Source organism: Anolis carolinensis, chromosome 6 (assembly GCF_035594765.1).
Source record: "Anolis carolinensis isolate JA03-04 chromosome 6, rAnoCar3.1.pri, whole genome shotgun sequence".
NCBI lineage: Eukaryota > Metazoa > Chordata > Lepidosauria > Squamata > Dactyloidae > Anolis > Anolis carolinensis.
The window spans coordinates 58060633-58086266 of record NC_085846.1 but is presented as its reverse complement, the minus strand read 5'-3'; the positions used below and the strand labels follow the sequence as shown (position 1 = coordinate 58086266).

General features: G+C 40.0%; 2 protein-coding genes across 3 annotated transcripts in view; one reads left to right on the top strand and one right to left on the bottom strand.

Annotated features, from left to right (window-relative positions):
* Nucleotides 1-9962, top strand: part of npsr1 (neuropeptide S receptor 1) — a 122161-nt gene extending 112199 nt beyond the window's left edge. The window contains exons 8-10 of one of the 2 annotated variants that reach the window (XM_062984360.1): nt 3218-3398; nt 6921-6984; nt 9156-9962. In XM_062984360.1, the coding sequence (XP_062840430.1) occupies nt 3218-3398; nt 6921-6984; nt 9156-9242 (332 nt within the window). In that variant the 3' untranslated portion in view covers nt 9243-9962. Of the gene's footprint in view, nt 1-3217; nt 3399-6920; nt 7058-9155 lie in introns of both variants that reach the window. The other variant, XM_062984361.1, reaches the window with a different exon arrangement.
* On the bottom strand, nt 5-391 carry uba52 (ubiquitin A-52 residue ribosomal protein fusion product 1). Its single transcript, XM_062984362.1, is given in 1 exon segment — nt 5-391. A coding segment is annotated over 1 exon segment (387 nt).
* Nucleotides 9963-25634: the final 15672 nt, after the last annotated feature.

The window sequence follows — 25634 nt, the reverse complement described above, 5'->3', positions numbered from 1 at the left end:
GACTTTACTTGACCTTCTTTTTGGGGCACTGGTTGTTGGTGTGGCCACACTTCTTCTTGCAGCAATTGACAGCACGGGGATGCGGGCAGGCATAGCATTTGTGACAAATCATCTTGTCACAGTTGTACTTCTGGGCCATCTGGTAGAGGGAGGGCTCAATAATCCTTCTGTGCAGATGCAACACCAAGTGGAGGGTGGACGTTTTCTGGATATTGTAGTCTGAGAGAGTGTGCCCGTCCTCCAGCTGCTAACCTGCAAAGATCAGACACTACTGGTTGGGAGGGATCCCTTCTTTGTCCTGGATTTTGGTCTTGATGTTCTCAACGGTGTCACTGGGCTCCACGTCCAACGTACTTGTTTTGCCCGTCAGGGTCTTCACAAAGATCTGCATGATGGCTGCCCAGTATCACCTTCCAAGTGCCTCCTATCACTTCTCCTCACCAACCGGAAAGAGCAATACAGTGTTGTTTTCTGTTGCACTGATTTATCAAGAAGCTAACTTCTAATTTAGGAGTCCTTCCTCCACCTCCCCATCCCCTCGATCTAATTAATTGTTTGTCTATTTGTTGCCTTTGTCGACTTAGCAGCAGCTTTTGATTCTATCGATAGAAACCTGTGTGGCATAAACTGGCTAACACCAGCATGGATAAGCGCCTATTTTTTTTAAATCAAGGCACTTTATACTAACACCACGGCTAGAATAAGAGTTGGTATCTCTGGCTCATTAACTGACCCCATCCATACAAATAAAGGAGTAAAACAAGGATGTCTACTGGCACCAGCACTCTTTCATCTATATCTGAATGACATAATACCTGCACTCTCAGGGCCAGAATTTTTTCCACCCACAGTGGATTTCCAAGAACATTTCCATCCTATTGTATGTTGATGACATGGTTCTAATCTCACTTACCCAAATTGGGCTGAGAAGATTGCTTTCTAAGCTTGGCACTTATTGTTCTGAAGAAAAGCTGAATATCAACTATAATAAAACTAAAGTAATGGTGTTTGGAAGAAGACACTCTCAACACAGATGGACCATCAGGGGTCACCAAATTGAACAATGCCAGGAATTTAAGTACCTTGGAATCCATTTCACAGAAAAACTATCTTGGAAATCCCATATAGAACATACTAAAACAGTGGCTTTGAAAACTATTGGAGCAATCCTCAAATTTTACAACACTGCAGGGGGTCATCTTGCTGTCCCAGCACTCAAAATATTTCAGAGTAAAGTCATAGCCCAGATTTTGTATGGTGCTGCTGTTTGGGGATGGGATGAGACTCAGACAGTGAAACTAGAGACCCTTCAAAATACATTTCTTAAGAAAATACTGAGGCTCCCACCAGACGCCCCAGCAGCCTTATTCCGGGCAGAGGTTGGTCTCCCTTCCATTAGATCATGCATTCACTTCACCCTATTTAATTATTGGAGAAGTGTAAAAGATTCATCAGTTAGGGTCCTCCCCAAGGGATGTTTTGAACAGACAGCAAAATGCAAAGTCTGGAATACAAGATACCAGAAGCTACTTGAATTTCACCCCACTCTGTCCAATACACCCTCCATCTTGAACTCAAGGGAGAAGCTCAAGGAATATATTTTCAATCACAGTGTTCACCTGGATAGGCAGGCTATTAATAACTCAAAATTTTCCCACTGGTTTAGATTGTACAAACTTGACCATGATAGGGCTATCTACCTGACTAGGCTCACATTTCCAAAACTTAGGCAAGCCTTCACAGCCCTTCATTTCCAAAGTATGCCCACAGCAGTGATTGATGGTAGATATACAGGCATCCCTCTGGCTCTTCGTTTATGTGTGTGTGGGGCCCCAGAAATTGACGATTTGCCTCACTATTTATTTTCCTGCCCTCTGTATTCTGAGCCAAGAACTAAAATTCTGGGACCTATTCTTTATCCCATCCTAATGAATACGGTGTCAGAAAGGATTTTCTACCTTCTGTCTGACACTAACCCTGCAGTTACTCATAAGGTGGCCCTTTTTGCCCTGGCAGCACAGAAAATCCGGGCAAAACTGATCTCCAATGTCACGGTTGACTGTGCTGGGGATGCTTTTAACTAATAGTGTTTTTTTTTTATATCCAAGGTGTTCCCTGCTTGGGTTTTAATAATGCTGTACTTACTTGGTTTTATCTTGTTTTTAATTATGTTGGTGCTAATCCATGAAATATGTAGTATTTGAAGGCATATCCTGACATTGATATTTGCAGCATTTTAATGTTTTAATGATTTATATAGGGTTTTAATGGCATGTTTTTTATTGTATTTGATGGTCTGGCTTTTGTATATTTGCTTGTTTGTCTTGCATGCGAAAGACCTATGGTCTAAGCATTAAATAAATTTTTTTGGATTAAATTAATTTGTGAATTTCTAAATTATAAATCTATTTTTTTCTGTCTAAAGTTACACTCATGGACTTTGATTTTCTTTCTCCTTATTTAAATTTAAATATTCATTTGCTATGGAAGCTACGAATGACAAGCTGAAGGTGTTAGAATCTGAACTGATTAGACTGGCTACTGTAACTTAAAACAGGTGGCCCATCCACTGTTGCTTCCTGGTATTTGATAATGAAATAATTGGATACATATTCACACTTTAAGATGATTATCTTTTTGTTGTTAAATGGTCTGCTTGCCTGGATTAGTCCAGAGCAATTGGTAAATTGATATCAAGTGGTTAAGTGCCACTGCAAGAATCTCTTTGCAGATAACGGTTGAGGACCTCTGCTCTTAAGATGGGAATTTGAAACAAATGGATTAGGCAGCAAGAGAGGCTTAGTTCCATTCACTGAAGACCGTAAGCAGATATAATAATGCTTTTGAGGCATTCCTCTTAGAAAGCAAAGCCTTTACAGTATTTAATAGCTGTAATCCATTAAAGAGGCTGTTTCGGGCTAAGGGAAAATAATGCTTAAAAAAAGCTTTCTCTACTTGAGATGATGGATTATTTGGTATACACTTAAAGTTGGATCCTATGCAGAGCTAAACACTGAAACAAAGTTTGGGTATTTGTATTTTCTAGAGGATTGGCCTGAGAAAGCTTGTATAAAGTTCTGCAGTTTTAACAGCAATTCTCTTCCAATAGGATAAGAATCTAACAAAAGATAATGAGACAATGTCGACGAGATCTCCCAGGGTTACTCATCCCATTAAAAGTGAACTCACTTCAAACATCTCCTTCCATTTCTTGCAGCATTTGTGCTCTGCTGGAGTCCTTACTTTCTCTTTGACATCCTGGACAACTTCAGCATCCTCCCAGAAACCAAAGAACGCTTCTATGCAGCAGTAATTATTCAGAATCTGCCAGCTCTAAACAGTGCCATCAATCCCATCATCTATTGTATCTTCAGTGACACCCTTTGCCAAGCTTTCAGGTATTAGACTTTCCTCCTGAATTTATTTCTTTTACAGTAGAGTCTCGCTTATCCAACCTTCGCTTATCCAACATTCTGGATTATGCAACGCACTCTGTCTTTTATAAATACAGTAATTACTACATAACGTTACCATGTATTGAATTGCTTTGTCTGTTGATTTGTTGTAAAACATGATGTTTTGGTGCTTAATTTGTAAAATCATAATGGCATTCAATGTTTAATAGGTTTTTCCTTAATCCCTCCTTATTATCCAACTTTTTGCTTATCCAATGTTCTGCCGGCCCTGTTTATGTTGGATAAGTGAGACTCTACTGTATCTATTTGTTGCCTAAAAGAGACATCCATGGATCTCTACCCAGTTGTGATCACTGAATTGTGTTGTAAATTGATATAGAAAAAATAGGATTTGTGGGTGAATGTTTTAAAAAATCTCCCCCCCCCCCACTATTTATGTTTTGCTATTTTAAAAGCATTTTACAAAAGTTCTAATATCAGAGCACCTATAGTCTCTTGGCCCCCATCTACACAGCCATAAAAAATCCAGATTATCTGCCCCTGTGGCGAAGTGCGTTAAAGCATTGAGCTGCTGAACTTGCAGACCGAAAGGTCCCAAGTTCAAATCCCGGGAGCGGCTTGAGCGCCCGCTGTTAGCCCCAGCTCCTGCCAACCTAGCAGTTCGAAAACATGCCAATGTGAGTAGATCAATAAGTACCGCTCCGGCAGGAAGGTAACGGCGCTCCATGCAGTCATGCCGGCCACATGACCTTGGAGGTGTCTATGGACAATGCCGGCTCTTCAGCTTAGAAATGGAGATGAGCACCAACCCCCAGAGTCAGACATGACTGGACTTAACGTCAGGGGAAACCTTTACCTTTACCTATTGGATTATATTAGTCTACACTGCCATATAATCCAGTCACACAAAGAAGTGGCTTTGCCAGCATACTGATCCCACTATTGTGATCAAAAAGCCTCTCATAAGCATAATCCAAGCATTTAATTCCACTTGATTTAGAGGTTGATTTTGTGGTCTTCATCCCTTTCAGGCATGTTTCTTTTATGACAGTGTGTGTTAGGAACCATTCTGCTTCACCCACAATAGTTTGCCAGAAACATGGTAGCTTGATCCCCAAGAGCAAGGTTTATGTTTTATTCCCCATAATCCAGGGAGCATACTTTCATGGTCAACATTGGTTTTGTCCATTGATAATAGAAAAGACAGGGAGCTTCCCACCGACCGCCACCAGCCATTTTTTTGGTGGCGGCAGGGTTTTTGCAGCAGTTTGGCCATAAAGCCATCTTGTGAGTACTTCTCCAGGGTGTGATGGGAACCATGGGACTCCATGGGAGAACTGCTGAACACCCTTTGCCGCTACCAAAAAATAGCCCAGAGAAAGAAGTCTCTAGTGCAGGGGTCCTCAAACTTTTGAAGCAGAGGGCCGGTCTACAATCCTTCAGACTGTTGTGGGGCCAAATTATCATTTGAAAAAAAATAAAAATTCCTATGCATACTGCACATGTCTTATTTGTAGTGAAACAACAACAACGAAAGAACAATACAATATTTAAAAATGAAAACAATTTTAACCAACATAAACCTATCAGGATTTCAATGGAAAGTGTGGGCCTGCTACTGGCCAATGAAATAGTCAAATTAATTAGGATTGTTGTTGTTGTGTGCCTTCAAGTCATTTCAGACTTTGGTCGAGCCTAAGTCTAAAATTAATTATTTATTTACTGCATTTATTTATTACATTTATATCCCACCCTTCTCACCCTGAAGAGGACTCAGCTATATGTACATACAATATATTATATTATTAGCATCGCACAATATTAGCACTATATAATTCTATATTGAACTATACCACTATACTATTATATGTTATGTAATATATAACATATAATTAATATTATTATATGGCATTATTATTAGTATTATATTGTATAACATAATATTATTATCAATATTATATGTATATACAATATATTATATTATTAAAACTAATACAAAAATATTATATTATAAAACTGAGGGCAGGGGCCAGGTAAATGACCTTGGAGGGTCGCATCCGGCCCCCGGGCCTTAGTTTGGGGACCCCTGCTCTAGTGCAATGATGGGCAAGCTTTTGCGCTTGGTGTGTCAAAATTCACCAAAAAAAACTTGCATGACTTGGGTGGTGTGTCACTTTGAGAAAAAAACCCATAATTTTGCAATATGTATAGTTTAAATCACAAAAAATGTATAATTTTAATATATAACTGTATTTAATAAATCAAAAACTATTTAATACCATTATTTCCATGTACAACAATCTATGGTACCTCTTGCAGTTTCCACGCTGATTTCTCTCTATTCTAGTTTCAATGTAGTCATGAATAATGAATAATAATATAATAGTAATAATATGATAATATATTACAATAATAATAGAATGATATAATAATTATATAAATATTCTATTCTAATATATTCTATTCTTATATCATTCTATACATATACTAGCTGTGCCCGGCCACGCGTTGCTGTGACGAAGTCTGGTGGTATGAGAAATAAAGTATTGAGGAATTGGTGGTAGTTAAGGTAAAGGGTAAAGGTTTCCCCCTGACATTAAGTCCATTATAAATGGGTTGTATAGCTGTGTGGAAGGGCCTTGAGTCTACACTGCCATATAATCCAGTTAAAATCATCATCATCATCATCATCATCATCATCATCATCATCATTTAATTACTTATTAATCGCCCTCCATCCAAGATGCTCTAGGTGATTTACAAGATAAAATTGTAAAGGATAAAAATACATACATACAAATATTGATAAAATTAACATAGATTAAAAGCTCTAGTGAAGAGCCAGGTCTTGAGTGCTAGGGTAAAATCAGATAATCTGTATTTTATAGGTAGTGTGGAAGAGGCCTAAGTGAGGCCTAACTCTGCCTGTCCCCTGGGCAGAGCTTAGCCTTCTAACTGGCAGTAATGGGATAAAAACAATTATTCCTCTCCCTCTAATTAGGACTTTATTTTTCTTTTCTTTTTGTTGTATGAACGTAGAGGCATGGATGAGGGGTTGTGCTGCCAAGTTTAGTGTTCCTGGGATGTGTAGTTTTCTTGTTTTGTCCTAGGCCGAAATTTCATTACCTTTTTAGAAATATATATATTATACATATATATGTAATGTCTAATGTGTATAATTCCCATGGGGTAAACAACAAAACCACCGGACCAAATCACACCAAATTTGGCTACAAAAGATATAATCATCCAATCAATCTGCATGCGGCAGCGTGTCAGCAAAAATGGCTAGGCGTGTCAGTGCTGACACGCGTGTCATAGGTTGGCCATCACTGCTCTAGTGAAATAAGTACTATTTGTAATGACAATTGGCATTCTCTTCTAATTAGGATTAACTTTGATGTATAATTGTTTATTTATAAAAATTTGTCACATTTTCTCTCTCTATTAAAATATTCACTGCCTGCACATTGTGAATTCATTTTAATATGTTTTGTTCTCTAGATCAAGAAGGCGGTCAGGAAATCTGGGGACTTTCAGAGAGAGAACAGAAGGACAAGAGATGCAGGTTCTATCCAAGCCAGAATATATTTAAAGATTGTGTATTACTACAAAGACCACATTGAATCTGCAGGGTGAAAGTAAAAGTCTCATGAGAATTCTTTGTCTATTGAGAATCAGGAATTCGCTATATACTCTTATAGCTAAAGCATGTTCTACGCAAACAGAAGCTGAACTTCTACACTGCTGGTCAGATCTGGGGCCTGTCCATGCTTTTGAGACACATTGCAATGTTTATGCATCCAGTTTGCGCAATTGTAACTAGAACATGTCTTTATAAAAGATGTCAAAATTTAACATTCTAACATACCATTTGTATTACAGATACTGTTACCTAAATCATAAATAATGGTGACATTGTTGATATAAAACAGTGGTTCCCAACCTATGGTCTATGGACCACCCTTTGTCCACAAGAACTAAAATATGGTCCATATTACTACTATGGATAATAGTACAACCAAACCAAAAAAAAAATTCTTGGTATCTTTGTTTCTAGGCCTGTTCCTGGGGTTATTTGGGGGTGCTGCTTCAGAAAATTGTATTGGATAAACTACATCAGCTCTAGATTATTTATTATGGTTTTCTGTGGGCAAGCAGATGGTGTCTACTGGATGGCATATATTCTGTATCGGATGTGGTCTATCAGATGCAGTTTTCTGAATCGGTATCCCAAATAAACAAACTGAATCTAAAGTTGACCAAAACCTGATTTGTAACCCCTTTGGTACTAATGTTGGAGAGGGGTCCCTGGTCAAGTGGTCCCTGGTCAAAAAAAGGTTGGCAAATATTCACAGATCTAGTTCAAAGTATTTCAGGAAAGCATCTACTATGTGTCCCAACTTGTGGCTTGTAAATGATAATAGTGAGCTTGTCTAAACCCTTTGAAACAGTGAACATCTGTTTGCTTAATCTTGTGTTGGACTGTGATAATTTTTTCCATATAAAGTATTTTTGATAGTTTTAATATCTTACAGACATTTGTGGGTCTGTTGAAAATCAGGGAACTCATTCACATGATAGGCTGCATACCAAGACGATTGGGTATGAAACTGGGTATGAAATTCTAACTAACAATTTTTTTCCCCAAATTGCTTTTCAGCAAAGGTCTACTTGGTAATACTGCAACTCTCAAAATTTTCTAGCAGGCATGTAAGCTATTGTTCAAACTTTAGGTATGCCTCAAAATCACATGCAAGATGGTTCTATTCCTAATAAGTAGAGTAATTAAATGGAGTGGTTGAAGAAAGAAGCAAAAGGGAAACAGATTTGCTCCATGTGTCTCTAACAGTGCATTCCCAACTTTAGCACTTTATATGTAGCTAAATAGAAACTTCATTTACTCAAACATTTTTTAAAAACTTCTTTTTAAAAATGTCAGTTTTAAAAATGATGAATGATTACATCATATTATCAAATAACCGTTCTTCTTTTAGCTACTTTGGGATATATTTTTGCCTCTGATATTCCATTTAGCTTGGATGATATCTAATTATCTATTAAATTGTGCTTCTGCTATCGCTTTTGTGCATGGAACAAATGCATGCATAGTTGTTTCAGTATATTCCAGTTCAAGTTACTGCTTTGCAAAGTTCTACTAGGAACAGTTGTGTCTGCCTTCATATTGACTCTGAACATAAGAATGCTGTTCCTATGAACATACATCCTACTTATAATCAGAAGTCTTGTGTATTTTCAAAGTTGCACAATAAATTCAGGATAAGGTGTTCTATTTAACAAAAATTAAAATGTTATTTTATTGCCTTTTTTACTTATTATACTAAGGAGCCTCCGGTGGCCTAGGGGGTAAAAGCCTTGTGACTTCAAGGTTGGGTTGCCCAGGGGACGCCCGGATGTTTTGATGTTTTACCATCCTTGTGGGAGGCTCCTCTCATGGAGCTGGAGCTGATAGAGGGAGCTCATCCGCGCTCTCCCCAGGTGGGATTCGAACCTGGCAGCCTTCAGGTCATCAACCCAACCTTCATGTCACAAGGCTTTTATCCCCTAGGCCATCGGAGGCTCCATGTCTTATTATTTTGAGAGCCAGTTTCTTTTCACCCATGTTCAAAGTGAAAGACTTAGAGAAGAAGTAGGTAAGCTGTGGCCCTCCAGGTGCTGTTAGATTCCAGTTTTCAACCAGGATAGTCAATGATCAGCAATTTTATTTTTATATTGTAGTTCAAAAATATTTGGATTGCCATAAGCAGCAGTTCTAACTGGAGGTCAGCTGTTACCAACAGTGCTATGGATTTCGAAGAGGCATGACTAGAGTGTAAAAGGGAGAAGCATGCAAAGAGGAAGAGCATCAAGAAAACCCTTGTTGGGATCACCTTCCATTTGGAAATCTATGTCCTCATTGTGAAAGACCGTGGAGATCTAGAATAGGTCTCTACAGTCACTTATGGACCCACCACCAGGACTTTCTCCTTGGAAGACAATCATACTCAGCCACAAGTGATAGCCTATTAGGATGATGGACTCAAATAACATGTACCACATATCCATTAACTGTGAATTCGCATTCCTAAAAGTAATATGCAACTTACGTTGATATACACATAGAATATGCACTGAACACCAGGAACACAGGGAATAGGCAAAGAAGCTCACAATGGGATGGCCTGGGTCCGTGTCCTCAATGGAATTTCGTGTTATGGAGGAAACAGTTTGCCATGAAAGATACCGTTTCTGGCAACATCTCTATGGCATCAGTGATGCTTATGCTATCTGCCAGTATTCCTTTGCCACAATTTCTCAGGGAAACCTTTTTCCTTGGCATTCGTTCTCTATCTTTAAAGCAACTGCCTTTATCTTTGATCCCTGCCAGGCAAGTTATTTTAATATTACTGTGAATTTCATCTTGATTTCATTTGTGCCTTCTCTTATTGTGTGATATGCTTGTATATGGTTTCATCAAGTATTATTGTGCTTTTCATATTTGTAGCTGGAATTCTTGTTTTCTTTTATAAAGAGGCATTTGCTGAATCGCTCTGTATGCTTTTTTATTTAAAACAAAATATTAATATCTAAAAATGATTTCTTTGCCAGACACGGTGTCCTCTGCAACATGAATCTATACCATCTGTAATCTGTTTGATGATTCCCTGGCACTAAACCAGAAAAGCTAGACAAGATAGATCAAAGACAAGTAAAAATATTTAGAAAAAGTTATTTAGAAAAATATGAGAAATACTTCCTTTGAAAAAAGTAATTAAATATATATTCTGAAAGCAAAAATAGATATATGAATGTTTAAAACACAGTACTAGATAAACCTTTTTTGTGTGTGTCAGGAGCAACTGAATTGCTTCTGGAGTGAGAGAATTTGCTGTCTGCAAGGACGTTGCCCAGGGGACGCCCGGATGTTTCTGATATTTTACCATCCTTGTGGGAGGCTTCTCTCATGTCCCCGTATGGAGCTGGAGCTGATAGAGGGAGCTCATCCACGCTCTCCCCGGGTCGGATTCGAACCTGGCAGCCTTCAGGTCAGCTACCCAACCTTCAAGTCAAAAGGCTTTTATCCCCTAGGCCATCGGAGGCTCCATTTCAGATAAACCTGAAAAGCCCACAAACAGGACATGAGTGCAGTCAAACTTTTCCATAGTTGCTTCCCAGCAACTGTATTCAAAGACATGGTATTCTCTGATATATGGCAATTTAGCCACCGTGACTTTGATGGGGCTATCCTCCATTAATTCATTTTAAAAAAAACTGGCTATCTGAGAAGAATTACTTTAGGTTACATGTCCCACATTTTATAGCAGATAAAAACACAGATTCATTTGAAATACCAGTCACCTGTTCTAGCAGTGGAGAACAATGGATCTACAGCTCTCTACAATGTTTTTATGTGTATGAGGGCCTATGTATATTTTATATTATAGTCTTAGAGGTCACAGTTAGGGGTTTTAAGCATTCAGATATAATCAGGATAAAAATAAGAAGGACATTTTAGCTATTCTAAAAAATGTGTTCTACATGTGTTTTAAAGAAAACAAAGTGATCGTTCTTGTTAAAAGGAGTTGTATTATAAATAAATTGCTAATAATGAGCTTAAAAGTTTGCTTTCCCTTTCTAACCCCTGTCTTCCCCAAGACATTTCTGCAAATTTATTGTCATTGAGGAATATTCGTTGTTAATGAGAAAACACATCTCATTATGTTTCAATTATTTATTTATTTATTTATTTATTTATTTATTTATTTATTTATTGTAGCAGAAGCAAAACCGAGAGTACAGTTGTAATGTATATAGAAACACAAAGATTAAAAGTTGGCATTTGCATTTGTAAGCTGCCCTGAGTCCCTGCGGGGAGATAGAGGAGGGGTACAAGAATAAAATAATAATAATAATAATAATAATAATAATAATAATAATAATAATAATAATAATATATTCTAAATGTCCTTTGATCAGAATCTGGCCACTTGGAGTGCCTCTGGGGTCGCTGCGAGAAGGTCCTCCATTGTGCATGTGGCAGGGTTCAGACCACATTGTAGTTAAGTGGTTTGGTTAAGTGGTCCCCACACTCGCATGTCTTGGATTCCACGTTGTAGCCCCATTTTGTGGACCTCATGGTGCCACAGCGCAGTCTGTTCAGTGCCTTCCAGGTCGCCCTGTCTTCTGTGTGCTCAGGAGGGAGTCTCTCATCCGGTTTTAGCCATGGATTGAGGTTCTGGATTTTAGCCTGCCACTTTTGGACTCTTACTTGCTGAAGTGTTCCTGCAAGTATCTCTGAAGATCTTAGAAAGCTATTTCTTTATCTGACTGATATCTGAACAGGGGATGGGCCAGAGATGTCATTGCCTTGGTCCTTTCATTGTTGGCTGCTACTTCCCAACGGATGTCAGGTGGGGTAATACCGGCTGAACAGTATAATTTCTCTCATAATGTTTCAATTATAATAATCCTAAATGCACTGGGCAATGGAACTGATTGGGGCCACAAATTATATCTAAATATACTACTTCCCTTACAGAGAAGTAGCTGGGACCATTGAACAATGAACCGTTCACATCTTTTATCACCAACAATGTGCCACTAGAGGACAGCAGAAACAGAGAAGAGTCAACAGTTCCTTCTTTACCCTTACCTGATCAATTGCTTTTCAGCTTATAGATTATTAGGATTGACATCATTTTCTCCCAGGGGTTTAGTAGCTTTGTCTGTCCAGATTTAGAACAGACCCACTGAAATCAGTAGGGCATAATCTATGCATACAGGCAGTCCTCGAGTTACAAACATCCAACTTACAAATGAGTCAAAGTTAAGAGTTTTTATGGTATAAAGATACCTCCACTGAAGCTTTATCACCCATCCTTCTTTTCACAACAAGCCAAATTTTTCAAAATCCAATTCTCACAGGAACAGACAGTGAGGTGAAATCTTCTGAACAGAGGCACAGCTAGCAAAAATATGGGAAAACTCCAGACATCTTTGTAAATAGAAGCAGAGAAATTCATTTTCTTCACTGATGTGTAGACGAGCAAGATTTTCAATGTAAAATCCATTCTGTTGACTTTTTCAAAATGAACCAGGATAATTCCCCCCTCTTTCAGAAAAAGTCTTTATAACATCTACAGGCTGAAACACATAGTTCTTTTTAACAGATAAACATTATCTTTCAATGTTATCAAACCATCGTAGGAAGCAATCATTACCATGGGAATGCAATTTCAACTGGGATACATCTTTTGAAGTCATTGAATGAAACATGACACAAAGAAAAAACAGTCTGTATCTAGAAGGCTTTATGACAATAACAAACACTTTATAACTATTTCATTTTGCTTTTATCAGCTATCCAAATGTTTACCATTCGTAGCTGTGCATACAGCCCCAGAGCTCAATTATTCGAGGCAATAAACTGGTGAAAAATAATAATTGAAATATAGCCGTAGGGCAGCTGTGTCTCTCTGGAAATATGTTGAATGGCGAGAAAACACCTTGTTGTTGACTCTTATGCCTGATTGATGTCTTGCCAGATAAGCTTCAAGGTTTTGCCTATTAATTGCTTATTCAGAATAAAGATGGTATTAGCAAGGTGTTCATCTTAAGAGCTAACTGAAAGAACATGTTTTAACTCTCTTATCTATTTTGAATTTGATTGAAAATTATTTCAAAATACTATGTGATGTTTAATTATAATGCAGAAATTTGTTTCTATTTTTTCTTCAGTTTAAAAACACTCACAACATATTGTATTGTTCTTTCATATCCCCCCCCCCCCCAACAAATAAGACCTTTCCAGTGTGCATAGGAATTTGTTCATTTTTTTCCTCAAACTGTAATACAACAACAGTCTGAGGGACCATGAACTGATCCTCTCTTTAAAAAGTCTGAAGACTCCTAGTTTTGAGGAGCATTATATTAGTGAGAAATTAGACCTCAGAAGAATTATGAATTACAAAGCGTGGCTCCATTGGGACACACAGTGCAACCCCTTTGCTCTGTAATAATCATGAATTTCCATGGACTGTTCCATGGCCTCTCCATACCTCGGACTTCAGGAAATGATCCTCCAAATTATTATAATAATTTTGCAATCATCTAGGAGACTCAGAGCAAACACAATGGGCTTGCGTAGGTTTTCCTGTTTCACCTGATACGATCTGCATTGTCTCTAAGAACATGTCCTCTCCTACGGTCCAAGTCAAAACCATCCTTATGATACCCATTGAGACAAGTATCACCTTAAACACACATTGTTTATCTGGAATAACCCCATTGTATCTACTGGATCTAGAATATTAAGCTCATTATCAATTGCTTCATTGCATTCCTCTCTGATAGTCCCTCACATTGGCAGATCAATAAACGGACATATTCTTCAAAATAATCCAATGACAATTATTAAAGGGACCAACCACTGATGATGTAGAGGGGAAATCGAGATCAACTATAGAGCGGATCCCAGTCAGACACTTCCTAGACCAATCAGAAGCTAGGGTGGGAGTCTGGAATAGCTGTCAATGTAATAAATATGCTATGTATTTGCAACTGTGGTGTGTCTGTTCTTTGGAGTGCTTTTGCCACTGATATCCTCTCTGGTCATTGAGATACAAACATCTGATTTTGCCTTCAACTGGTCAATGTCTCACCTGGCCTTCTGGAATACTAGACACACTGGTTCCTGTGCAAGCTGAAATCACACAACAAATTTGTGAGATTGATGGTAGTTTGAGGGGGGGGGGGGTGGAAATGGAGTACAGCCTCTGTTTAAAAACCTCCAGAGAAAAAGACTCCACTGCATTCCATATTCCACTGTTTAATAGCTCTTACAAGTGGGAAGTTCATCCTAATGGAATCAATTTTCCCTGTAGTTTTAATCTATTACTCTATGTTCTACAGCTAATCTACACATATCCAAATATCCAGAGTCAGCCCAGAACAGAAATCTAAAATCTACCAACATCTGCACAGACATCCACTCTCTGGATAAAAGTTCAAAAGAACCAAGGAACATCTTTACAATAATGTTACTCAATCAAGAGTAATGAAAGTTATAACAAGGAAAATCAAGGGGTGGCTCCTTTTTATTTCTCTTTTCTCACTGTTTCCAAAGAACAGTGTTACTAGAATACAACAAATGTTTTCACAACCTTCTTTTTTTGAAGTGGAGTCAGGAACATATTGATAGCTGAGTGTGATGGCCTTGCACAAAAAAAGCTAGCCAATCAACATAAAGATGGGTATATTCACAGTTTCTTATATATTGCTTTGTTTCTAATTTCTCTCAAAGCAGTTCGCAACAAAGCCAAGTAATGTGGGAAATCAGTCCAGGCCATTAAAATGTGCTTTTTTAAATTAGAACTCTCAGAATCCCTCTACCAGTATGGTCAACAGTATTGGCCAGTATTGCTCCACAAGTCTCAATATCTATATAAAAACAATTTAAGACAGTTCTATAACAGCAACAAGCGACATGGATGGAACATATTATGGTTTGGTCCACCAATTTAACAAAGTTTCAGCCACAAAAACAAAGTTTCTGAAGTAGAACAATGACTTTCACAGTAAAGATAACCCAATGAAACAGGAAATAAGACTTTCAAACCAGGAACAGATTTCTGCAATTATTAAAAAATGGTTTATTATAAAAGCTATGAAAATTCGCCAAAAATCAGAGGATAAGGGAAACGTTCCAAATTTTGGTGAGCTATCAGTGTTAAATGTGTTCTACCACTGTACCAAGTTTGAAGAAGATCACTCAAAAAATGAGGGCGGGAGAGTCCTGTAAAATCTCCCCTCGTGCTGTTTTTTTGGCCACTGCGCATGCGTGTCCGCCATTAACGAATTAATTTAGAAAATAACGAATTTTCGTTAATTTCGAATTTTTTGGGGGGCAAAATTCGGAAATGACATCAGAAACGAAACGCTGGCGCCCCCTACTTTTGAAACGAGTTTAGAATCAATTTTTTCATGGATCGCTCAAGCCTACATGCTAGCATGAGAAGTAATGCTAGCGTGGGAGTACATGGCTTCAAGGAAGCAGCCCCATGCCTCTGTCTGTAAGCCTCGTGCTCTTGTCCGCGTTGGGAGATTGCTTCCTGCTTTCCTTTTGACCACTTTGGGAGATTCCTGGTATGAAGAAAGAGAGGGAAGCTAGAATTAGTACTGTACAGTAGGCTTGAGCAAATTTTTCGTTAGTTCGTTAAATTCGTTAAAAATTCGTTTCGTAAGTACTTTTGAATTGACATTTGAACCATCTGCTCACTGCCTTACAAATATTACGAATTTGAATAATAAAAGTACTTTTTTTCGTTTGTTTCTGATGTCTTTGGATGTAGCTGTAGCCCCTCTGAGAGGAGAAGCCATGTTGGCATGCCTCTCAGCCAATCAGAGCGGAAGAGGGAGGGAGAGGCATGGCCATCGATCTGCTAGCATTTTAAAAATGCCATTGAGACGCCCCCCCCCCCCCCCCCGCGTGGGGACCACCGGCTCAGTAGAAGCCTTCCGCATTGCTCTCTCTTCCCTTCTCTCTCTCCCCTCCCTGCTTCTCTCTCTCTCTGAGAGGTCACAGAGAGGGGGGGGGAAGCAGGGAGGGAGGGAAGAGAAGAGAGAAGGGAAGAGAGAAGAGAAGAAAGAGCCATGCCTGCTCCTCCTTGCCCTGCCTTGGAGCCTTCCCGTTTGGTTTTGCTTCATTAAGGCAGTTGGATTAAAGGGGAAACCCCAGAGCCTGTGGAGCCTTTCTAAAGAGCCAGAGGATATCCCTTTAAGAGATATCTCCAGGAGGAGACGCCAGACCCAAAACAGCTCCTGCTCCCAGAAAGGAATCTGGCACCAGCTCACTTGCAACAGATTCAGTGCCATGTAATCATGTGAGTTGTAGTTTTACAAAGTCCCTACCTAGCCTTCCCTGCAGAAGAGAGCCAGTGCCATGCCAAACTACAGCTCTCAGTTTTTTGTCAGATTGTTTTGAATTTCAACTCCCACAATTCCTAACACCAGACATGGGCAAAGTTTGCCCTTGCCTGGTATAGAAGCATTCTATTCTTCTTCTCCAGACATGCCAACAGTATTAAGAGATAAAATCTTGGGCATTTTTTCCTTTAATGCTAAAAGTTCATAGGTTGTTCAGCAACAGCCTACTGGCTGGGTTGCTATGAGTTTTCCGGGCTCTATGGCCATGTGCCAGAAGCATTCTCTCCTGACGTTTCACCCACATCTGTGGCAGACATACTCAGAGGTTTTGACGTCTGTGCGAAGCTAGGCAAGTGGGGTTTATATATCTGTGGAAGGTCCAGGGTGGGAGAAAGAACTCTTGTCTGTGGGAGGCAAGTGTGAATGTTGCAATTGGTCACCTTGATTAACATTGAATAGCCTTGCAGCTTCAAAGCCTGGCTGCTTCCTACCTGGGGGAATCCTTTGTTGGGAGGTATTAGCTGGCCCTGATTGTTTCCTGTCTGGAATTCCCATTTTCTGGGTGTTGTTCTTTTACTGTCCTGATTTTAGCTTTTCTGTTGAAATTGTCCATGTGCTTCTTGTGGATTTCAGTGGCTTCTCTGTGTAGTCTGACATGGTGGCTTTTAGAGTGGTCCAGCATTTCTGTGTTCTCAAATACTGGCTGTTAGGAATTGTGGGAGTTGAAGTCCAAAACATCTGGAGGGCCAAGGTTTGCCCATGCCTGATTTAGATCCATCTCAAAAAAGGGTATATTTGCCAAGCCCTTTGAGTACGACCTTGGAAATATCTGGCTATTGCGCATGCGCATCCGCCATTAACGAATTACTTTTGAAACTAACGAATTTTCATTAAATTTTGAAAAATTTTGAGGGCAAAATTTGGAAATGACATCAGAAACGAAACGCTGGCGCCCCCTACTTTTGAAACGAGTTTAGAATCAATTTTTTCATGGATCGCTCAAGCCTACTGTACAGTATGAAGAAAATGATGCTTCTGCCTCTTAATTTTGTGCTTTCTTGCCACAACTTTGTTTCAACCATGTTAAAGTAGATCTTTCTTTGTTTATTTTTGCATGTGAATGTGCTACTTTGCCACAGTGGCTGGATAGAACCAAGCAAGTTTATTTGTTTACATTCTCTTTTATTATGTGTCATTATTTTATACATTATTTGTTATTTATAAAGTACATTTTCTTATTTAAAAACAATTTAGAAATAATGGGGGAGGTTCGGTTCAGATGGAGACCCGGTGGCGAAGTGTGTTAAAGCACTGAGCTGCTGAACTTGCAGACCAAAAGGTCCCAGGTTCAAATCCGGGGAGCGGAGTGAGCACCCGCTGTTAACTCCAGCTTCTGCCAACCTAGTAGTTTGAAAACATGCCAATGTGAGTAGATCAGTAGGTACCGCTCCAGCGGGAAGATAACGGCGCTCCATGCAGTCATGCTGGCCACATGACTTTGGAGGTGTCTATGGACAACGCCGGCTCTTCGGCATAGAAATGGAGATGAGCACCAACCCCCAGAGTCAGACATGACTGGACTTAATGTCAGGGGAAACCTTTACCTTTTACCTCGGTTTGGATGGAATTGATTAATCACTATGAGATAAGGGCAACTTGAGTTAATAGTTTGGTCACAGAATGAATCAAACTCTCAACTCAAGGTATTGTATTCTTATTCTTATTGTTCTTATCATCATCATCATCATCATCATCATCATCATCATCATCATCATCATCATTTTTGCACCATGCGAACTGACTGCCTGTGCCATGTAATAAGTAATCCATGACAGACCCTTTCTTATTTCATCGGTTTTCTCAGGATCCTATGGAGAAAGACATTGTCAAAAGACTACCAGATCACTATTGTCCACTTTCAAAGTACTCTCAAAGGTTAGTGAGATAGGACTCACTTTTCCAGAAATCAAGTTGAATCTTTATCAGAAGCACTTGCCCTTCTATAAGTTTGAATTCAACTTGCTTCTACATATTATTATTATTATTATTATTATTATTATTATTATTATTATTATTATTATTATCAACACAACGACGTTGTATGGCACAGCAAACAAGATAGATATGCTGGATTTCGTTTCGCAAAACCACAAGTCGAACACTTCCCAAGTGTCTAGGACTGTGTGATGTATTTTCTGATGATGTGTGCAGATCCCAGTAGGGTGGCCTTTTGCAGTTGGCAGATGGTGATTTTGTCAATGTCTATTGTTTCCAAATGCCGGCTGAGATCTTTTGGCACAGCACCCAGTGTGCCCATCACCACCGGGACCACCTGCACTGGTTTCTGCCAGAGTCTTTGAAGTTCAATCTTGAGGTCCTGATAGCGGTAGAGTTTTTCCTGTTGTTTTTCATCTATGCGACTGTCACCTGGGATGGCGACATCAATGATCCAAACCTTGTTCTTTTCCACAACTGTGATGTCTGGTGTGTTGTGTTCCAGAACTTTGTCAGTCTGGATTCGGAAGTCCCACAGTATCTTTGCGTGCTCATTTTCCAAGACTTTTGCAGGTTTGTGATCCCACCAGTTCTTTACTGCAGGGAGGTGATACTTGAGGCATAAGTTCCAATAAATCATTTGGGCCACATAGTTGTGCCTCTGTTTGTAGTCTGTCTGTGCAATTTTCTTACAGCAGCTGAGGATATGATCAATGGTTTCGTCAGCTTCCTTGCACAGTCTGCATTTTGGGTCATCAGCTGATTTTTCGATCTTGGCCTGAATTGCCTTTGTCCTGATGGCTTGCTCCTGGGCTGCAAAGATCAGGCCTTCTGTCTCTTTCTTCAGGGTCCCATTTGTGAACCAGAGCCAGGTCTTCTCCTTATCAGCTTTTCCTTCAATTTTGTCAAGGAACTTTCCATGCAGTGTTTTGTTGTGCCAGCTGTCAGCTCTAGTTTGTAGTGCGGTTTTCTTGTACTGGTTTTTTGTCTGCTGTGCTTTGAGGAGTTTCTGATTTTTGACTTCAATCAAAGCAGGTTCTTCACTTTGCTTGACATATTCTGCCAGGGCATGTTCTTCTTCTTTGACTGCTTGTTTTACTTGTAAGAGTCCTCTGCCCCCTGATCTTCTAGGCAGATATAGCCGGTCAACATCACTGCGAGGGTGCAGGGAATGATGAATGGTCATGAGTTTTCTTGTTTTTCTGTCCAAATTGTCCAGATTATTATTATTATTATTATTATTATTATTATTATTATTATTATTAATAATAATATCCCGTTTTATCTGCCCAAAGGGTACTCAAAGCAGCTTGACATAAAAGCATTAGCATACATTTTAAAATATATAAATATGCAACTATTAAAACAGAATTAAACACAAGCAGCGTTAAAAAATCATAGTTAAAATGAATCAAAACATATTAAAGGTTAAAAACCACAGCACAAAGGTGACCAAAGCTGTCTCTGTTCCATAGCCAGGTCTGAAACCAAATTGAAATGGATCTAAATAATCTGTTTCATTCAGAAATTCCTGGAACTGGGAGGTCACCACACGTTCGAAGACCTTGCTCAGAAGGGGAAGGTGTGACACTGGCTGATAGTTGTCCATTATAGATGGGTTCAGGGATGGTTTTTAAATTATAGGCCTCACAACTGCCTTCTTTAGGCAAGTTTGAACTTTGTCTTGTTCTAAGGAGACATTGACCACCACCTTCACCCACTCTGCCAGTCCCCCTCTGGCCTGTTTGATCAGCCAGGAAGGGCAAGGATCTAAAATAGATATGGTAGCTCTTACCTCTCCAAGGATCCTGTCCAATTGATTTTCTATCAATTCAACTGAACTCATGAATTCAGAAAATGTAAATCTCATTTTTAGTTTTTGCTATCTTTCAGGGTGCTCTGTCAAGCACATTTTCATCTCTGTAGTAAAATGTTTGGAATGTTGTTGTAGCATATGGGATGGGAGGATTCACTTACAAGATTTGTGACAAAAATATTTACTTCGTTCCCACAAACTAAAACCCTAGTTCAACATATGTTGTACAAATAAATATATGATCCCATCTGGAAAAGATACATAACTAGGGTTTTTTTTTACCCTACATTGCCAGCTTTATAAGAATACAGCAACATTCAACATTTTGAGTTTGGAAAAGCAAAAATCATGGCTAGATGCTTTTAAATACCAAGGGAGTACATTTCATTTAACATAATGGAACATACTTTGGAGTAAACATAAAGCAAATTTTCACTGTAAAAACTGAAGGACACCACTTAGCTCTCTCGTTTTTCAACAGATAAGTGCTTTTGGGCTTACATTATATTTTTAGATCAGGCCAGAGAACCAATGCTTCTCTGGTCTGGCAAATATGTCAGGATGATGTGGTAGTTCTTGGGTTTTTTTCCTTTTTGAAAAAAATATCCGCATGACATTTCTGGACTACTGATTGGCAATTGTCAAAAGCAACTGCAACATTTTATTCCCATTCTTGTGTGTGTGTAATTCATGTTTTGTTCAAATCAGAACAAAAAGTATTCTATATCTTCCTTTTGTTATCAAACCTTCCCTATACTATCAAAAACGCAGATAGATAGATAATAGATAGATAGATATATTTGCCTGATGAAGACACTAATGGAGCTTTGAAAGTTTGCATGGTGTATTTTGTGCAATTTTGGTTGGTTCATCTTATGGATTTTATTGTATTTCAAGCAATCTGCCAATTTGTCTCTTTAGGAAGTCATAATGACAATATCTTTGGAAAGACAAATGAAGAGAATTGATAAAGAAAAAGTTGTTAATGTTTCTGGCCCTTTCAAGTCATTGGAATCTCTTATTGGAATCTGGGTTTTTTTGAAACTTGTTTTTAAAAGTTACAGTTTCCATGGTCTTGACCACAGAGGCGCCTTAGAAAATTGAGGGAATATTGGTTTAAGAGCATCTAATTTCTCTTTCTGTTCTTTGGAAAGTCACACATACTATCTCAGTGGGGGAAACCAAGCAAGTATAAGCTTGCCCATTCAATTTGTCCAAAAACAGCAGCTGTTTCAATTGTACCTTTTACATCAACTCTACTGTAGGACCAAACAGGTTTGCAGTAACTTTCCAGCTAGAAGAGAGAAATGTCCCCTGGCCAAGCTTATAATCGATGAGACACTCATTTTGGCTGTTTCACTAAAACATTACCAGGAAACATTGTAGGGGCAGTCTTATTTGGGCATATAACAACAACAAACAAACAACCAGACCCCAAATCCATTTTGTTATAATACCTTCACTTTTCCAACCAAAAGTTTGAAAAGAAACCAGTTTTCAAAGTTTCACAGACTCAAATCAGGCACAGATCATTTAACAACAAACAAACATATCATAGAAATAATGTGAAGATATTTTGGTCTTATGACCTACATTCAGCTTTGCATGTTATCGGAAGTATGTGTAAACCAAATAAATGACCTCCCCTATTATTGTAAAATGAATTAGAAGAAAAGCAGCATAGAATAAAGTTTGGCTTTTCTACTTCCGTTGCAAAGGTACAGGCAGCTCCTGAGTTACAAATATCCGACTTACAAACAAGTCATAGTTAAGAATGGGGTTGAGACAACAGGAAGTGAGAGAAATCTACCCCCAAGATTTCCTTATTTACTCCTGAAAGAGTTATCATGGGGGAAAGGTGTTTCCACTGAAGCTTTATCACCAATCCTTATTTCCACAACAAGCCACATTTTTCAAAATCCAATTCTCACAGGGACAGAAAGTGAGGTGAAATCTTATAAACAGGGGTACAGACAGCAAAACAAACACCATAGGGGTGTTAAGCCTTCCCTATGCTACCCATGACTATTTGGCTGGAGTTGCACTTAAAATATGTACCTGTTCTGACTTACATACAAATCAACCTAAGAACAAACCTACAAAACTGATCTTGTTCATAACTAGGGGGCTGTATGTATCACATGAAGAACAGTGGGATGCATTGAAAGGTGGCATGATGCATTTTAGACTTTTTGGTAGGAGGAAAATTAGTATTGCCACAAACAGACTACCAGGTATCTCTATATTTCAGAAGTCATTAATAGAGCAATGGAAAATCTGCTCACTGTAGCTTTTAAAAAGTCTTTAACATTAATCCAACAGTATATAATATGCCCATTTCACTACAGCTAGAAAAATCTGTTTTCTGTTCCTTCAGACGCTGAGAAGAAAAATAATAATGCAAGGCTCCTCCGTTTTCATCTACATAACAGAAAAAGTAGAGGAAGATCTAGGAAAAAGTAAATATGATCTGATCTCCAACTGGACACTGTCCCAGTTTTAATGAGTAATCCATCTTCATGGCCTCAGTACAGAAAAACATTGGAAACTACCCATGCCCAAGCTGATATTTCTGTCCAACTCATTCATAGGAGTTGCATTTGAAACAGAAGCTATCCCTGCAGAATGCAATAGGAGGGGGGATGAGGGCAACATGGAGAATCATTTCACCAGTCCTGCTAAAAAAACTCCCTCTCCCCTCCTTTCTTTCACCTCTTTCCTGTGCATTTGATCCTGTCTTGTTAGATTGAATCTACTGGCAAAAATGGATGCGTGACATTGACATACATTAGTATATATGATAGGTTCCCTTCATTTTCCTTCGAAATGCAATACATTTCCGTATCAAGTATCTACTTTTAAATATTGGGCCTGAAACTTACTTTAAGGGACTTATTTGAAATAATTCTACAACAGGGCCCCCCTGGTTGATCTTTAAAAATATATGTGTAAATTTGTTCTCAGTACATTTTTCTTTAGCTGCCATGGTTATTGATTCTCTCTTTCTCACTGTACTGAGCACCAGGTGTAAATTTATGCACTTTAGTTCTGTTTATCATTTGGTTCAAGTTCCCTTCTCACATATAAGTGTTCAACCAGAAGGTAACAAAGCTGCCCACTTCATCCAGCAGCTGTTCTTTCTGTCTGGCAGAATGACAAGTCATAGTTGAAGCACACATCAAATGTTCAGGAACAAATGCCAATTTCAAAATAAAGTCTTTTGCGCTTTCTACATTTTTATTATGGAATTCCCTGCCAGAATTCAAGAGAATACTGAGCCATGCAGGCCAACAGCCAATTCAACAGTTTAATTGAAAAAGTAGGAGATACTGTTTAAGGGGTTGGGCTAGATTTTATTTAATAAGTTTTCTCTCTAGATTATTACTGAGGTTAGTATGGTTCTCCCACATTTATCTCATTGCTGAGGGACTGAGCCCATGGAGACCATATGACCGGGTCTGCACGAAGGAGCACATTTGCCATTCTAAAATACATGAAGTCAAGAGGGGGGCACTTCATACCTGCAGCACTCAAACTATTGGAAGCCAAATCAGTGGCATGACTCATGTATGGAGTCTAGCTAGGCCCCTTTTCCAATCCCCCCCCCCCCCCCCCAGCTTATACAATCAAAAATTTTGAGATTGACCCTGCAAGTACCAAACTGCATCCCCAATGCCATTCTGCAACTGGAGACAGGTTTTATGAAAGTGGAGGCCAGGGTGTGGGTGGTCATAGTGGTTGCGCCAAATGTCGGTAATGTAGCAAAAGCTACATCTTCCTGTAAGGGTCTATTGGGATGCTTCGGCTTTTTCTTCTGATTCAGAACACATCGATCTTGAGTTCTCAATATATCTTTTATGTCCAACTTTCAGTCTGGAATGATGCGTAGAAATACAAGACGTAAGATCTTACCCTTACCTGGTTTCTAGTTGGATTTATGGGAGACTATTGGCACTGAAAGCACCTAACTTCTTGCTACTGGAAACTCAGTAGACTTTGGGGCTAACAATGAGGGACAAATAGTATGAGACAAGATAGATTTTGGTATCGACAGCTGCTTCAGTCCAAAGCACATTGCCACTGAAACTGATTTTAACTTTCATCATTGCTTAGTGATGACTGATTTACAAGCCACCATTTGCTCAGAAACCTGAAACGACATCTGCCACAAGTTCAACCATAGATGAGAAGCAGGGCCGGTTTAACCTATGAGCCCCGTTAAGCCGTGGCCTCGGGCGCATGCCACTAGGGGGCGCTGTCGACGCCTCGACAGCACCTCGTAGCGCCGCCGCTGCCGTACCAAACGGCAAAGCGCGGAAGTTGCTGGACGCAGGCGCAGATCGGCTGGGCGATCTGCGCCTGCGTCCAGCAACTTAGGCCAGCTAGACGAGGGCGCGCTGGGCGGGAGGTGGGGCACCATCAGGGCGGTGCCCCGCCTCCCGCCCAGCGTGCCCTGGCCCCGCCTCCCACGCTGCGTGAGGCGGGGTCAGGGTGAGCAGCGCGGGAGGCGGGGCCAGGGTTGCCCCGCCTCCTGCGCTGCTCACCCTCGCCCATCTGGCCTTTTCCAGGTGGCCAGACTGCAGCGGAGGTTCCTCCAGGCCGCAATCGCTGCAGTCTGGCCACCTGGAAAAAAAGGCAAGGGCATGTGGGGCGGGAGGCAAGGCCCCGTCTGGGCGGAGCCCTGCCTCCCGGCCTACGCGCCCTGGCCCCGCCTCTCACGCTGCGTGGGAGGTGGGGTCAGGGTGAGCAGCGCGGGAGGCGGGGCCAACCCTGGCCCCACCTCCCACGCTGCTCACCCTGACCCCGCCTCCCACGCTGCGCGAGAGGCGGGGTCAGGGTGAGCAGCGTGGGAGGCGGGGCCAACCCTGACCCCACCTCCCACGCTGCGCCAGAGGCGGGGCCAAGGCGAGCAGCGTGGGAGGCCAGGCCACACCTCCCGCAGTGCGGGGGGGGGCGCAATTTTCGCTCCCCGCTTAATCATTAAAATTTTCTCGGGCCAGCCCTGATGAGAAGCATAATTCTTCAAAGCTTGCACTTTAGTCCCTCAACAAATTAAACACTGCTGGGCATTATATAACTCTCTGAAACAAAAAAAGACACCCTCTATGACAATAAAATAGTGAGACTTTCCACCTTACTCAAGGAACAATTTTTGAGAAGATAAACACAGGACCTAAGAAAGTGATGGGAAGTAGAGAAGGACATGAGGTAAAGAGAAAGAGTTGTGTGAAGCACAGGGAACACAAAGAAGAACACCTTGTTTGTATCTCAATTCACAGGATTTCCTAATATGTGATTTGATGGTTCTTGTAGTCAGGTTGCGAAAAGAACAGCTTTGAGGATGCTGTTCTTTCTTGCATCCTGACATGACTCCCCCCTTCGGACGACGACCCTGCGGGGAGACACAAAGTTCCAACAAGCTAATAACAACAACAACAGAATAAGCCAGGAGAAGGAAAGAAGAAGGAGAGAGAGAGGCCAAC